This window comes from Sapajus apella, unplaced genomic scaffold, assembly GCF_009761245.1.
Source record: "Sapajus apella isolate SASKATOON/1434 unplaced genomic scaffold, GSC_monkey_1.0 scaffold8, whole genome shotgun sequence".
Taxonomy (NCBI): domain Eukaryota; kingdom Metazoa; phylum Chordata; class Mammalia; order Primates; family Cebidae; genus Sapajus; species Sapajus apella.
This window is the reverse complement of record NW_022436948.1, coordinates 4,804,464-4,818,077: the sequence shown is the minus strand read 5'-3', so window position 1 is coordinate 4,818,077 and position 13,614 is coordinate 4,804,464. Positions and strand designations below refer to the sequence as shown.

The 13,614-nt window shown below is 52.2% G+C and overlaps 1 protein-coding gene across 4 annotated transcripts in view; it reads right to left on the bottom strand.

The window, feature by feature from the left end:
* Positions 1 to 13,614, bottom strand: part of TMPRSS2 (transmembrane serine protease 2) — a 44,524-nt gene that overhangs the window by 3,717 nt on the left and 27,193 nt on the right. For all 4 annotated transcript variants that reach the window (XM_032276820.1, XM_032276823.1, XM_032276822.1 and 1 more), the window contains 7 exons: positions 10,542 to 10,668; positions 9,254 to 9,364; positions 6,739 to 6,782; positions 5,069 to 5,240; positions 3,645 to 3,820; positions 2,543 to 2,638; positions 318 to 460 (listed from right to left, as the gene is read on the bottom strand). In XM_032276820.1, coding sequence (XP_032132711.1) covers positions 318 to 460; positions 2,543 to 2,638; positions 3,645 to 3,820; positions 5,069 to 5,240; positions 6,739 to 6,782; positions 9,254 to 9,364; positions 10,542 to 10,668 — 869 coding nt within the window. The remainder of the gene's footprint in view (positions 1 to 317; positions 461 to 2,542; positions 2,639 to 3,644; positions 3,821 to 5,068; positions 5,241 to 6,738; positions 6,783 to 9,253; positions 9,365 to 10,541; positions 10,669 to 13,614) is intronic.

Genomic DNA, 13,614 nt, shown 5'->3' with positions numbered 1-13,614 from the left:
ATTTTAACCTGTACACGCTAATAGTTACTAAATAAATTGCTGTTCATAATTTAAAATGGTCTAAATACTTGTTTCCGTTCCACTGACACCTTTGCTAACTCCGTTTTTCAGAGGGCGCGTGGTGTGCAGGCTTTGTTGGTTGTACCTGCTTCTGTCACCGAAGCGTTTGCCCTGTTCGTGGCCATCGCTTCCCATGGCTGCCCCAAGCTGGCTCCGTGTCCCCTAGAAGGCTCTGCTAACCCCAAGAATGCCCTGTCTCTCAGGGGGGTTCAGTAGGATCTGGCAAGACGCAAAGTAGAATAAAAATGCTGAATGACCTGGCAGGAATCGACAGTCCCCTTCAGGAAGCCGGCACAGATCATGGCTGGCGTGATCAGGTTGTTGTAGACGTATCTGCTGTTGCATCTCTGCGGGTCAATGAGAGGCACCATGGCAGCATTCAGCACATCTGAGGTCTTCCCTAAGGACAGGGGGACTTGCTGAGCTCCCAGTGTTGCCAGCAGCTCTCTCAGGAAGCGTGCGCTTCCCTCCCTGAGACCTCCATACACACTACGCAGGTGGCCACACCGCTCTCTCCAGCCCTGCCCCCTGTCAGCCCATCCTAGCACTAAGACCTCTCCTGGGGAACCTGGATTCTCCTTAGCACTGGCAGTGCCTGTGTTGAATGCAGCTCTGGAGTTCAGCTGCAGGGAAAGAACTTCCCAGCTCGGAAGCCACAGGGCTCCATCAGTGCCATGCAATCCTCTCATTCACCTGATGGCTTGGTTCTACTCAACCACTTTCCTGCTCCTCACTGAACCCTACCCAGGACACACGGGCTCCCGTTTCCCCTCTGTCACAAACCCTTCTGGAGCACACACGACACGACCCTCCCTAGACCACCTGCTTCTCGGCTCCGCTGCACATTAGAACGTCTCAAGACATGGCCTGCGCCTGCTGCATCTGCATCTCCTACTCTTGCTTTGCTGCTCCCCCTGTGGGTATCTCCTGGGCACCGTGGGCTTAACGTGCCAAACCAGAACCACCCATCGCACCCTCTCGCACCCCAAATTCTCACAAACCCACATTCCCTGGCTTGGAAAAGGGCACCACCTGCCACACTGGGGCTTCAGTCACAGAGTGGAAAGCCATGGTCCCTGACTTCTCACTCTGTCCCACAGACACGCAACCCATCAGCAAGCCTGGTGGCTCTACCCCAAATGCACCGTCATGTCTCCATGTCCACGCCCGCACCTGCCTTCCTGCCTCAGGAAACCACAGCAATGGCCTCGTCACCGTCATCCTCTCGTCCATTCATCCTCTCCCTTCCTGCGACTCCCTGCACAGCTGCCAGATCACGGCACTCTCCTGCTCACAACCTCCCTACCTCAAGCAGATGAGAAGTTGATGACTTCACCATAATCCGTAAGCTATGCAATCTGGCCCCAGCCCACCTCCTTGGCCCCTTGATCACCACGCCTTAAGATACATGCACTAGCCTTTTCCTTCTGTACACATTTCTGCCATTTGAGTCTCAGCTCAAATGCCACCTCTTCTGAGAAGCCTTCCTTGACCACCCCTTTAAAGTAGCCAGGTCCATGCAATCCTCACCCTCAGACATTTGGAAGTACCTCACTCAGTTGTTTGTCTCCCGTCTGTCTGACCATACCTGCCCCTCCCCACATCCACAAGGGACTTGAAGCTCTTGAGAGCAGAGATATCTGTCTTACTCTGTTCACTTCTGCATTCCTGGTACCTGAGTAGCACCCAGCCCATGCTAGGTGCAGGTGCACACAAATATTTGTTGATATTCCTTCATCTTAGGTTCCATGAGGCCTTGCCCAGCCTGGGCTCCACTGCAGTAAGTTTCTGCTGATGAGGTGCCAGGATGCCTCCACTACCTCCCCTGACACTCCCCCCAAATCACCCAACCTTTGTGCTTTTCCCCTGTTTGGAAGGTTTTGTTGTCTGTCTGGTCTGGAAGCTTTTGACAAGGATATAAACAACCTATAAAATGAACCTTTGTGCCTGCTGCTAAGCACTTCCAGCCATCCATAAAAATGAAGCAGCTGCTGGGCTCCCTTCATTTGAAAGACTGTCAGAGAGAAACGCAGATCGCAACTGAAGGGCACTGAGCGGGCCCCTCTCTACGATTATCAGGGCAGAGGACGAGGCTTAGATGTGGCCACCATAGGTCCAGGAAGCCCATCCTCACCAAGCCCACGGTCACTCAGCGCTTCAGTGGGATTTCCAGGGAGCTCTTAACTCACAACGGGTGCAACATGGGAGACCCTGCACCTCTAACCTCTTGTGACCCAGATACTTCAAAAGCCGTTCCGCATGCTGCTCTATTTGGTCGTAATAAGAACACTGTGTATTAGGTAGGCTGGGCAGGATTTCTGCCATTTAGCAGATGGAGAAACTGAGGCATAAGGAGTGGGGGAATCACCCAAAGTCATCCAATCATTGAATAGTAGAACTGGGATTAAAACCTGGGCCTCCCACTCCCGAACCGAATGCTCCATCTGTGGGCCCTGCAGACCTGCATGGCAGGGAGCCTCACCTTTCTCCTCAGTGGCCCCCCACCCAGAAATCCAGCAGGGCTGCTCTGGATCCAGATTCATGCCTGGGTTGGGCAGACACACTGGTTTTACTGCGTCTGTTTCAAGAAGAGAAAACACAGTGAGCCAGGCTGGTCTCACCCAAGGCCTCAGCCTGTCTCCACCTGGACTTCCCACATGCGGGATGCTGGGCCTGGCACCCTGACCACCCTGCCCAGAGGACCCTGCATCCCAACAAGCCCTGCACCCTCACTTTCTGCCCCTGCCAGACCCCTCCTTTTGGCAGGCAAGAAGCTATGCTACTTATAAGTGAAATTATTTTCTAGTTCTGCCTATAAGTGGAATTATTTGCTAGCTCTGCTCCTAAAAGTACACGTCTCCAGGTCACCAAGATGGAAAAGACACACAGGAGACAATAGCCAAAACGACGATGGGCTCCGCTTTCTCCCCAGAGGCCCGTGCAGAATACAGACTTGTTATAGGGACGGGTGAGGTTTTGCTGTTTCTACATCCACATGGGTCTAGAACATTCCAGACCCTTGGATGGACCAGAGTAGGACTGAATAAGAAGCTAAGAGAAAGCATGTCTGTTCTAAATTAGGCATCTTGCTTTAAGAACATATCTTTAAAAATCAGGGACCTTTATACATTTTAGACCAGTCGTTCTCAACTGGAAGTGACTTTGCCTCAAGGGCGGTGTCTGGCAATGTCAACAGACGACATTGGTTGTCACAACTTGGGAGCCCCTGGCCTCCAGTGGTTGGGGGCGGGGGACGCTGCTAAACATCCTACAAGGTACAAGACAGCCCCACAGCAGAGCCACCCCCGATGCCAAGAGTACCGCAGTGGGAAAGCCCTGCTCTAGCCTTTTCTGCGGCTGGCTGGAGTCACTGTCACTCGGTACAGTACAGAATAGATGTGGCGGCTGCCGCCTCCCCGAGAATGCGGCAGGTGCTCTCGGCCTCCTCGAGCCACTCCCATGGGCCACCCGCTGCACGTCACCCTCACTGCTTCTCTCCCATTTAGCACAGCACGAGTGTCATTTCCAGCCGACACCTCCTTAAGGATCGGCCGACTTGCTTGCCAAGCCCGAGCCCCGCATACCGCTGAAAGTCAGAGGCGCCTGCAGTTTCATCAGTGCAATGTCATTGTTCTTGGTCTGGGAGTCGTAACTTGGATGAGAAATCACTTTTTCTACTCGGTGTCCACTTCCGTAGAACATGAGAGACTGGCTCAAAATCCCCACAAATGCTGTCCAGTGCCGCGGGTTGTTAAGAGGTCTGGAAGAGAAGATTCAGTATCTCAGAGTCACAAACACAGAGCCCTCAGTGGATGAACTTCCAACATCAGAAGCTGGAGGCAAGACACCCAGAGGCAGGATCACTCACCAAAAACCACACAGGGAGACGGTGGAGGGGGCGCTCGGCCTCCCCTGCTCCCCGACACTCCCCCCACCCAGAGTCCCTGCCTCAGCCCCAACCTCGTCCCTCTTTCTGGCTCTTTCGTCACCTTTGAGGAATCTGCAGCACTCATAATGGGGCCGACATCCCTCCCTGGGCTTTCAAGGCCATCTCTAGCACGACTGGCCCTTATTTTCCTTTATATGTCAAAGCATTTCCCGGCACAGGGTAGGTGTTTAATAAATGGGTACAGATGAACAGACTTGAACTCCTGTATCAATCAAACCATTTCCCTTTTCCAGGTGTTTCCCTCTTAATAGAATCCCAGCTCCTAGAGGGCCCAGTGCACCCGGGGGTGTGAAGACGGAGAGAGAAGGGAGCACCCTTGGGTAACAGCCCTTTCTTCCTCGACCTTCACAGCAGCCCGAGAGGAGAAGGGCACACCCACCTTATGGGGCAGATGCCACGGATCAGGGACGTTGAGTGACTCACCTAAGGCCTTGAAGCCAGAGAGGACTGGGCCAAGAGTCAAACCCAGTTCGGCCTCTCTTTAAGGCAGAAATATACAGCCTTCAAAGCAGCATGTGACCAAAATCATTATGTGTTTAAGAAAAAGGGGAGGGGGGTAGCTTCCACAAATGCTAATGCTAAGACCACACAGGTAGTCTCACCCTTGCCTAACCCTCTGCATGAGCTGTGCTGTGGGCCAGAGCACTTCACCCCAGGGACCTTCCAGCAGGGCAGCCTGAGGCCCCTGTGCCCATCTGAGTGTGCGGTCTCCTGGGACTAGCATTTCGGAGAGAGGAGACCTCAGGAGTGGGGGCTTCGCTTAAGGGCAGGACAGTGGCTGGAAGGAAAGCGGGTCATGGCAACCTAGTGGAGAAAGGCCCACCTGCACCTTCACCCCTAGTGCAGGGGACACAGTGCATGCGTGCTGAAGGACGACACAGCCGTGCACTGCCCAGCAGGAGCGCACCTGGTGTCCCACAACTCTAGGAAGCAGGCGCAATACTCTCCCCATTTAAACACAAGGACCCAGAGCTGCAAGGGTGGAGGCCCTGCTCAAGGTCACAGGGCAGCAGGAGGCCAGCCTGGAGCCCCCACCCAGCCCACACCACCCTGGCATACTTTTCCACGCAGTGGGCGGCCGTCACAATCCACTCAGGGGTGATGATGGAGCCTCCACACACGTGGACGTTCTGGACGTGCAGGCTGACCTGCCAGGGCCACGCCCCCTTGGGTGCTCTCACACCACCCACGATCCTGCTCTGGCGGCTTGAATTCGAGGTGACCCCGCAGGCTGAGGGCGACAAACAGGAGGCCAGTGGGGTGAGACCAGCAGAAGCCGCTCAGTCACCCAGCACCCTCCCCCCGAGGGTCTCCCCTGGTGCAAGGACAGGGCAGGCAGCAGGGGCCCCACTGCTGGGGGTGGAATCAGGGGTCCCTTGGGGGAGGTCTTTTCTTGCTTGGGGAAGGGAAGACGCCCCTCCAGCCCACCCAAACCCAGTAGCACACATCCTGAACACTCCTGTGACCCAACGGAGACTCCTGGGAGCCAGGTGGGGGTGTCCTGGATAACGAGGTCTTGGGGGCTCCTGGGGTCTTGGAGACACTGACACCGCCCAGGGGCCCCAGATTCCCACACAAAGAAAAGGAGGATGGGAGGGACAGGGCTGGGAGTGAGTGAGGGGGTGAGGAGACCAGGGGTGATTGAGAGGCTGAAGGGGTGAGTGAGTGGGGGGGTGAGGGGTGAGGGGATGACAGGGTGGGTGAGAGGGTGAAGGGGTGACTGAGGAGGAGTGAGGGGGTGAGGGGGAGGATGAGGATGCGAAGGGTTGAATGAGGGGTTGAGGGGGTGAGGAGGTGAGTGAGGGGGTGGGTGACAGGGTGAGTGAGGGGCTGGGTGAGGGGGTGGGTGAGGGGGTGGGTGAGGGGGTGGGTGAGGGGTTGAGTGAGGAGGTGGGTAACGGGGTGAGTGAGGGGTGAGGGATGAATGAGGCCTGCCACCTTCCCTGCTTCCCCTGTGTGAGTGTCTTCTCCACCGGGAGGTGGGTGCACAGGCAGAGGGCAGGGCAGGTGCCATGTGCCCTTGGTTCTGTGCTAGACTGCCACTCAGGACCTAAAGAAGACCTGAGCCCAGCCCTACAGTAAAGTGACTGTCAGCACCTTCCACCTCTTCAAATGAAAAGCTAAGCTCAGGACCATGGCCCCAGCCCTGGGCCACCCCAGAGGATGAGAAGGATGGTGGCTTCTGGACTTGCAAATGGTTTGGAAACTGTAAGCACTCTAAACAGAGATGTGGTCACCCAAATCTAAGCCCCCGTCCAAAATTCAGGAGAGAAGACACAAGAGCACCCTTGATCTCTGGGCTCGTCCCTCCTCCTGGGTCCCACTGGTTGGTGAGTGCCTGGTGGCCACACCACGGTGCTGGACTGCAGCCCTGCAGATGCTCCGAGTCCACACTCCGCGGCTGCCAGGGCTCACTAACGCCACCCGCTTTACTCCCACCTGCAGAGTCTCCAGCTCACGGGTGGCACAAAGCATAGGGCCTTATCAGCTTCCTGAGCATGCCTGACCTCAGGGGGTGTCCCTCGGACCCAAGACTGAAGGTGTCTACAAGCCATCAAAATCCAAACCAGCAGCTCCTTGGACAGAGCTAGAGGGGGCTGGGCACATCCCAACCCCTGACCCCACCTCCTTCCCTCTCCATGCCCCCAGAGACACAGGGAGTCCTGTTCTGAAGGTAGAGAGTGTGTCCTAGTTAGAAGTATCAAGAGGGAGAATCCGGACGCACTTACCTATACAGCGCAAAGAAACCACTGCTTTTGAAAAACAGGCATCACTACAAAAGAACAGGGGAAATTCTGGTCAGGATAGTGAGTGAGGGGTCACCTGCCTCTCACATGCTTGGAAATCAGTCATGTCTTCCAAATTCCCTCTCTTGTCTTCTGAGACGTAGAAGGGTCTGCTACTTACAACTCCAATAAGGTAAGTAAATCCATAGAGGGACAGTGCCAAACACCAGACACTGAGCCAAGGTACGTGGCTCACATCCCTGCTGTGTGACCTTGAGCAAGTTACTTAACCTCTCTTAAAACTGTACCAACTCCTAGGGCGGTTCTGAGGGTCAGCATACAATAACGCTAGTTTTCATTCTTCCTCTTAGAATTGAAAATCATCTTCTAATTTTGTAAGGAAGTCACTTGGAAACTTCTGGGCTCATATGACTGCTTTACATTTGGAGTGTTGAAAGCAATATAACCAATAATTTGCCTGGGATTAGAGGAAACGTAAGTTTCTCATTTGGGAGCCAAACATCCCAGGTCATGGATGAAGAGGAAGTAACGGATGCATTCCGTCCCGCTGTGACTTTCCCGGGATCTGCTGAGAAGGAAAGACGCAGCCCCCAACACGCAGAGCTGGCCCGGCCCTGACAGCTGGGCTGTGCGCTCTGCGGAACGTGAACAATTTCACTGAGCACCGCATCAGACTAGGCCACTCCACGGCCCAGATGGGGCGAGACACTGGGAGCCTCCTCTGAAACGGAAACCTTGTCAGAACCACAAAACCACGACCTGACATCTATCTCCTCCCATCCTGGCTAACTGGAGCGACGGACCTGTCTTTACCAATCACAGCTTTAGCCTAGCCACATTCCAACCTCTTCCTAGAAAAAAACATCATAAAGCAGCCATCACAGAACTACCCCTGCTTCCCAAGAGCATCCAGAAAGCCCTGCTTCCTCCAACTGCCCCAAACCACCTCGCAGGAGCCCCGGCCTGGCAATAATAGGTCCTTCCTCACACCCTGTTATTGAGGCTCACCCCCCAGGTTCCCAGTGACAGCAGGTGCATTCCAGGTGGACTCTGGCTCTGGGGCACTGACATGGCCAAGCAAAGACATGTTCCCTTTAAGAGAAGACATTTTCTGAGAATCCTAAGGTCAGTAGAGACAGCCCTGTGTGGCCATAGCACCAGGGCACATGTGGTTATTCACAGAAGCCTGACAGGAAGCAAGCCAAGAACTCAGGCATCAAAGGGCAACTCCTGCCCAAAGAGAGGAAAAGAAGTGCCCCTGCCCCCACCGCCACCACGGAGACAGAAGAGAGCCCATCGGACAATGGCCTTCTCTTCTTCCTTCCAAGCCCTCCAGCCAGCTTGTGAGTTCCCAGTGCTCTTGCCAAGGGATGGCGGCACATCCTCCCCTCCCCCTGCCCCTGCCTGGCTGGACTTGGCGCCCTGCCTGCTTGTGTAACCCAGGAAGACAAAGAACCACTCAGCATTTACAAAGTGCCCAGGCAGCTGTGTTTAGTTTCTCCACAGAGACAAACCGCAGCCCTGCCATTGTTACGGGTACACCTGGCCGTGCACGGCCCTCCCCACTGGGCGTGCCTCGCCACATTCCCCAGGACAGCAGGCTGCAGTGGAAGTCAGGCCCCCAGACACCTCTGCCAGCAGCCCCCGGGAATGCAAACCTGCCCCAACCTCCCACTCAGAGGAAAGGTGGCGCGGGGTGATTAGTGCATCCTCCCTGAAATGCAGCACCTGGCACCTGGCGGGCAGGGAGGTGACACCTAGACACCAGGGATGAGCCCTGTGGACCTGGGAGGCAAGGAGAACCCATGGGCGAAGGACGTTGTATATCTTTCACATCAGAAAACCCTCATAACAGCAACAATCATAGCCAGACTGCAAACGTCTTACCTATGTGCAAAGCAAAAGGAGTAGCCTAAGCCCATCCCCTCTTCATCATTCATCACGTGACCTGCGGCTTGTGCCCACTTCCTGGACACACCATGACTGGTTCCCAGGTCGCCAGAATGCTGCTCACCCCTGGCAGAGCACCCTCTGACACTGCTGTCCCAGGGCTGGGGCTAAGGGGACCAGCCAGCCCCGCTGCCTGGAACAGAGCAGGACTTTCCTTGCTGAAGCCAGTGAAGTCCCTGGCAAACTGGGATGAGTCAGTCACTCTAGCTGGGACACTGAGATATTATCTTGGATTCCTAGAACCACGCCCTGACACAATAGGTACATCTCTAAATGTCTGAAGAGCAAAGGGAAATAGAGTTGAATGTCCATGTGGCCATGTTATCTGCTAACAACGAGGGCAGATGGTAGAGGCTGAAAATTCAATAGCGGAGAAACCTCAGCTACTTCCCACCAGTCCTGGTCAGGCTTGAATTCCCTCCCCATACAAAACACATCCAGACGGAGTGCTGCAGCTTAGAGAAATCAGGCTCAGGACAGCAGTTCCCCACGGTGTCTCCTAGTCAATTTCATTCCAAAATTTTTCAAAGAAGAGATCACCTCATACCTGTGGTAGAGTTTTTTGTAGATATCAACGTTGCCGGCACTCATGTTCAGTTTCATAAAGCTTGTGGCCCCGCTGTCATCCACTATTCCTTGGCTAGAGTAAAAACTATTCCTAAAAGAGACAGAAAACTTTATCTATGGTAATGGTTAAGGCATAAACAAATACAAATCATACACTATGTCATAATACCTCTCCAACAACCTTCAGAATAAGAGGGAAAAACCTTAGCATTTGGTGGGGGGGAAATCACAAGTTCTAACCAAGTGCTACAATATTGTAACGATTTTTCAATTTAATAACCCTAAAGTATCAGGTACGATTCCTCTACTCATCGTTTTTCTAACCTAGGTGAGGATCAAGAAACGATGAGAAGGTCATAGGAATATGTAGTTGTACATACATTTAATATAATACAAGGTACTGATGTTAATATGTCCCCGGTTACCAATTCCACAGGCTCCTGGGCTAAGATAGGGACTTTGCTGTGTCATTCACCCCTGCTGTTTCGGGATGGCATAGCTAAGACACCAACTTTCTCAGCAAGTGGTAATTCATTCTGAAAACTGGCATGTTGAATACCCTAAAATTGCGTAGAAATCACCTGGGGGCCTTCCCATAGAAAACAAAGTGGCAGCAGAATCCTGCCAGCCTCTCCCCCAATGCCTGAGGCCTGCCCAGCCTCCCCAGGCAGTGCTGATAAGTGATCACCACCACCCTCCGCCCCAGCTAGGAATCACTGACAGGGCACACACATCCCCTTAAGCCTTCCCACTTTCCCTCAGAGCTGCAAGCAGGAACAACATTTTAAAGTATACACCTGATTGACTGATTCTCTCCCCAGCTCAAAACCCTTCCATGGCTCCCGAATGCAGTGAAACTGGCACAGGAGTCGTCTCTGCTGAGCTCCCCAGCCCAACCCTCCTTGCTGGCTGCCCTGTGCCAACCTCTACCCAGGGAGGTGAATGGACCCTGGCTGAGAGGCACCTTGGAAAAAGAGGCACCTCATACCCTCAGCCTGCACCCCTGACCCAGTGACACAGCACCAGGCACTCCTGAGCAACCAGAGGCCGAGGAGGAAGCAGGGCAGGGTGGCAGTGAGCCGAGGGCCCTATGCTGGGCACAGTCCTAGCTGGATAAGTTCCACCTGCTGGCTACAGGACTCAGCTTTTGGAAGGTGACAATTGTCCCCAGCACTCATGTGCCGGCGGTTCCACAGGGAGGCAGAGAGAGCGCGTTCTCATCTTTCTGCTGTCTGTCCCTGTCACTGGTGACGCTGCCCGGTACTCACTTGTAGCCCATGTCCCTGCAGGCCGCCCGCCCGTAGTTCTCGTTCCAGTCATCTTGGCACACAGGGTGCCAGGACCTCCTCTGAGATGAGTACACCTGAAGGATGAAGTTTGGTCCGTAGAGGCGAACTGCACGAGAGGGGGAGCCTCCATGAGTTTCATACAGTTGCCCCAACTCGGTCCTAGCTGCTACCCAAGCCCCGCGCTCCCCCACGGCTCTGGGGGTGACAGCACAGAGTTTGCTCCTCTCAAGGTACTGATTGCACACAAAGGGAGACCACGGATCTATTCTTTTTCTGCTAAAAAGTGCTCTCTACACAAAAGAATTGAAAACAGGCATTGGGTTAAAAACTTGTACAAAAGTTCACTGCAGCCCTCTTAAAACAGCTTAAAAAGGTGAAAACACTCCAAGCGCCCCCAACGGCTGGGTGAGCGGAATAGGATATGTCCAAGTATACAATGGAATACGATCCAGCCAGAAGAGGGAATGACATTCACACACAGGCTGCCCGTGAGTCCTGAAGCCATTATGCTCAGTGAAAGGAGCTAGACACATTGCATGATCCCTGCCATATGAAATCCCGCTCATACTGCAGGGGTCCACATATTGCATGATCCCAGAGTAGGAAATGGAATGCCTAGATTAGGAAATCTATAGACGCAAAGTAGATGAGTGGATGCTTAGGAGGGATGGGCTGGGAGGAGGGATATGGGTGATAGTTCAAGGGTCTGGGGTTTCTTTATAAGCTGAAGAAAATATCCTAAAATTGGCTGTGGTGATAGTTGCACATATTTGTGAATATATAAAATCCAGGTGAATTATATATTTAAATTTTATGATACATAAATTACATTTCTATAAGCTGTTTTATATGAAAAATTGTATCTCAGCAAGCTATTATATATATGTTTTATATATAAAAAGCACTGAATTGTGCACTTGAATTTTATGGCACATAAATTATATCTCAGTAAACTGTTTTTAAAAATAAATAAGATAGGTAAGACATGGTAGCTCACACCTGTAATCCCATCACTTTGGGAGGCCGAGGTGGGCGGATCACCTGAAGTCAGGAGTGGGCAAATCACCAGCCTGCCCAACATGGTGGAACCCCTCTCTACTAAAATGCAAAAATTATCCCCATGTGGTGGCACACCACCTGTAATCCCAGCTACTCAGGAGGCTGAGGCAGAATTGCTTGAATCTGGGAGGTGGAGGTTGCAGTGAGCTGAGATTGCATTGCTGTACTCCAGCCTGGGTGACAGAGCAAAACTCTGTCTCAATAAATGAATGAACAAATAAATAATCAATAAGATAAAAGGATTTTTTAAAGTGTTCTTTAAGAGACCACTTTGAGCAACAAATTGTCCAGGAGACTCGAAATTAATCATTATTCTGCTAAAATGATCTCAGCTTTTTTATTTCAAGAAACAAAACATTATAAACAACATTGCCGTCACTCCCTATTCCCAATCCCTTCTCTCCCTCCCTAGAAGTAACCACCATCTAGAGTTTTGGGGAACTTTTGGCTGGGCAGGATAATACATGGGTTGGACGTATCCACAGAACAGAATCCCATGCAGCTCACGCATCATGAGCAGGAAGAAACTTGAAAACGTGCTGCAGGAAAGAGAGTAAGTGCTAAATGATGCATTCTGTATGACGTCATTCATGCAAAGCAGAAAAGCATGGAAACAGTGCTGTGTGGTTTGGGGGAAATATACAAGGGCTTAAAGTATAAAGTGAGGACCTGGCTATGCCCTGGCCTCTCTTCTTACTTCCTGCTGCCAGTCTGACTCACTGGACAGTCTGGTACCTGTGGGCTTGTTCCCCCATGAAATGACTTGGGTCTGATTATTTTCTAATGCCTCGGTGGTGAGTGCTTCCACATCCTACCTGTGAGTTGGTCGCAGGTTACACTTACACGAATGGATAAACATGGTGCTACATCTGGACAATGGAATATTATTCAGTGTTAAAAAGAAATGAGCTATTGACCGGGCACGGTGGCTCATGCCTGTAATCCCAGCACTTTAAGAAGCCTAGGCAGGAGGATCACAAGGTCAGGAGTGCGAGACCAGCCAGGCCAATACGGTGAAACTCAGTCTCTACTAAGAATACAAAAAAAAAAAAAAAAAAAAAAACAATTAGCTGGGCATGGTGGCACATGCTTGTAATCCCAGCTACTCAGGAGGCTGAGGCAGGAGAATTGCTTGAGCCCAGGAAGTGGGGGTTGCAGTGAGCCAAGATCACGCCACTACACTCCAGCCTGGGCGACAAAGCAAGACTCCGTCTCAAAAAAAAAAAAAAAAAAAGAAAAAGAAAAGAGCTATCAAGCCATGAAAAGACATGTAGGAAGCTTGAGTGCATATTACTAAGTGATGGAGGTCAGCTAAGTGAAGGAACGTGTGTGCAGTGAAGGCTACATACTCCATGGTTCCAACACGACCACCTTCTGAGGAGGCCAGAACTCCGGAGACACTAACAAGCTCAGTGATAGCGGGGTGAGTGGGGAGAGAGAAACAGGTGCCATGCAAGAGATTTTAGGGCCGGAGAATGACTCTGGATGTTACTATCATGGTGGCCGTACAGCATCATGCATTTGTCAAATCCCATAGAACGGGACGAGAGAAAGGGTGAAGTCCAGGACTGTGGTTCATCATGATGTACTCGTCTGGCTCATCAGTGTTAATGAGTGTTCTGCAGTGATGTGAGACGTCAATCACAGGGCAGCCATGTGCTGGGGAGGAGTACGCGGAGCTCGCCACGCTGTCTGCTTCATTTCCTGTCAACCTAAAACTGCCCTAAAAAATAGTCTGTTCACTTTTTTAAAAGTAACTGAAATGAAATACACTTCTATGTTTAAAAACAAAACTGCCACTGTGGCTCAGTAAAGAGTAAGGGAGACACTTCCTTCTTGGTTTGTGGGTAATTTTAGGGACTGTCTTTCCCTTGTGGCTATCTACATTCAAATGTTATCAGGAAGGATGGCAGCTGATAAGCCAGGGCACTGGAAAATGTCTCAGGCTGGTCCTTTCCTGGTGCCGTGGCTCTTGCCTGTCATCTCAGCATTT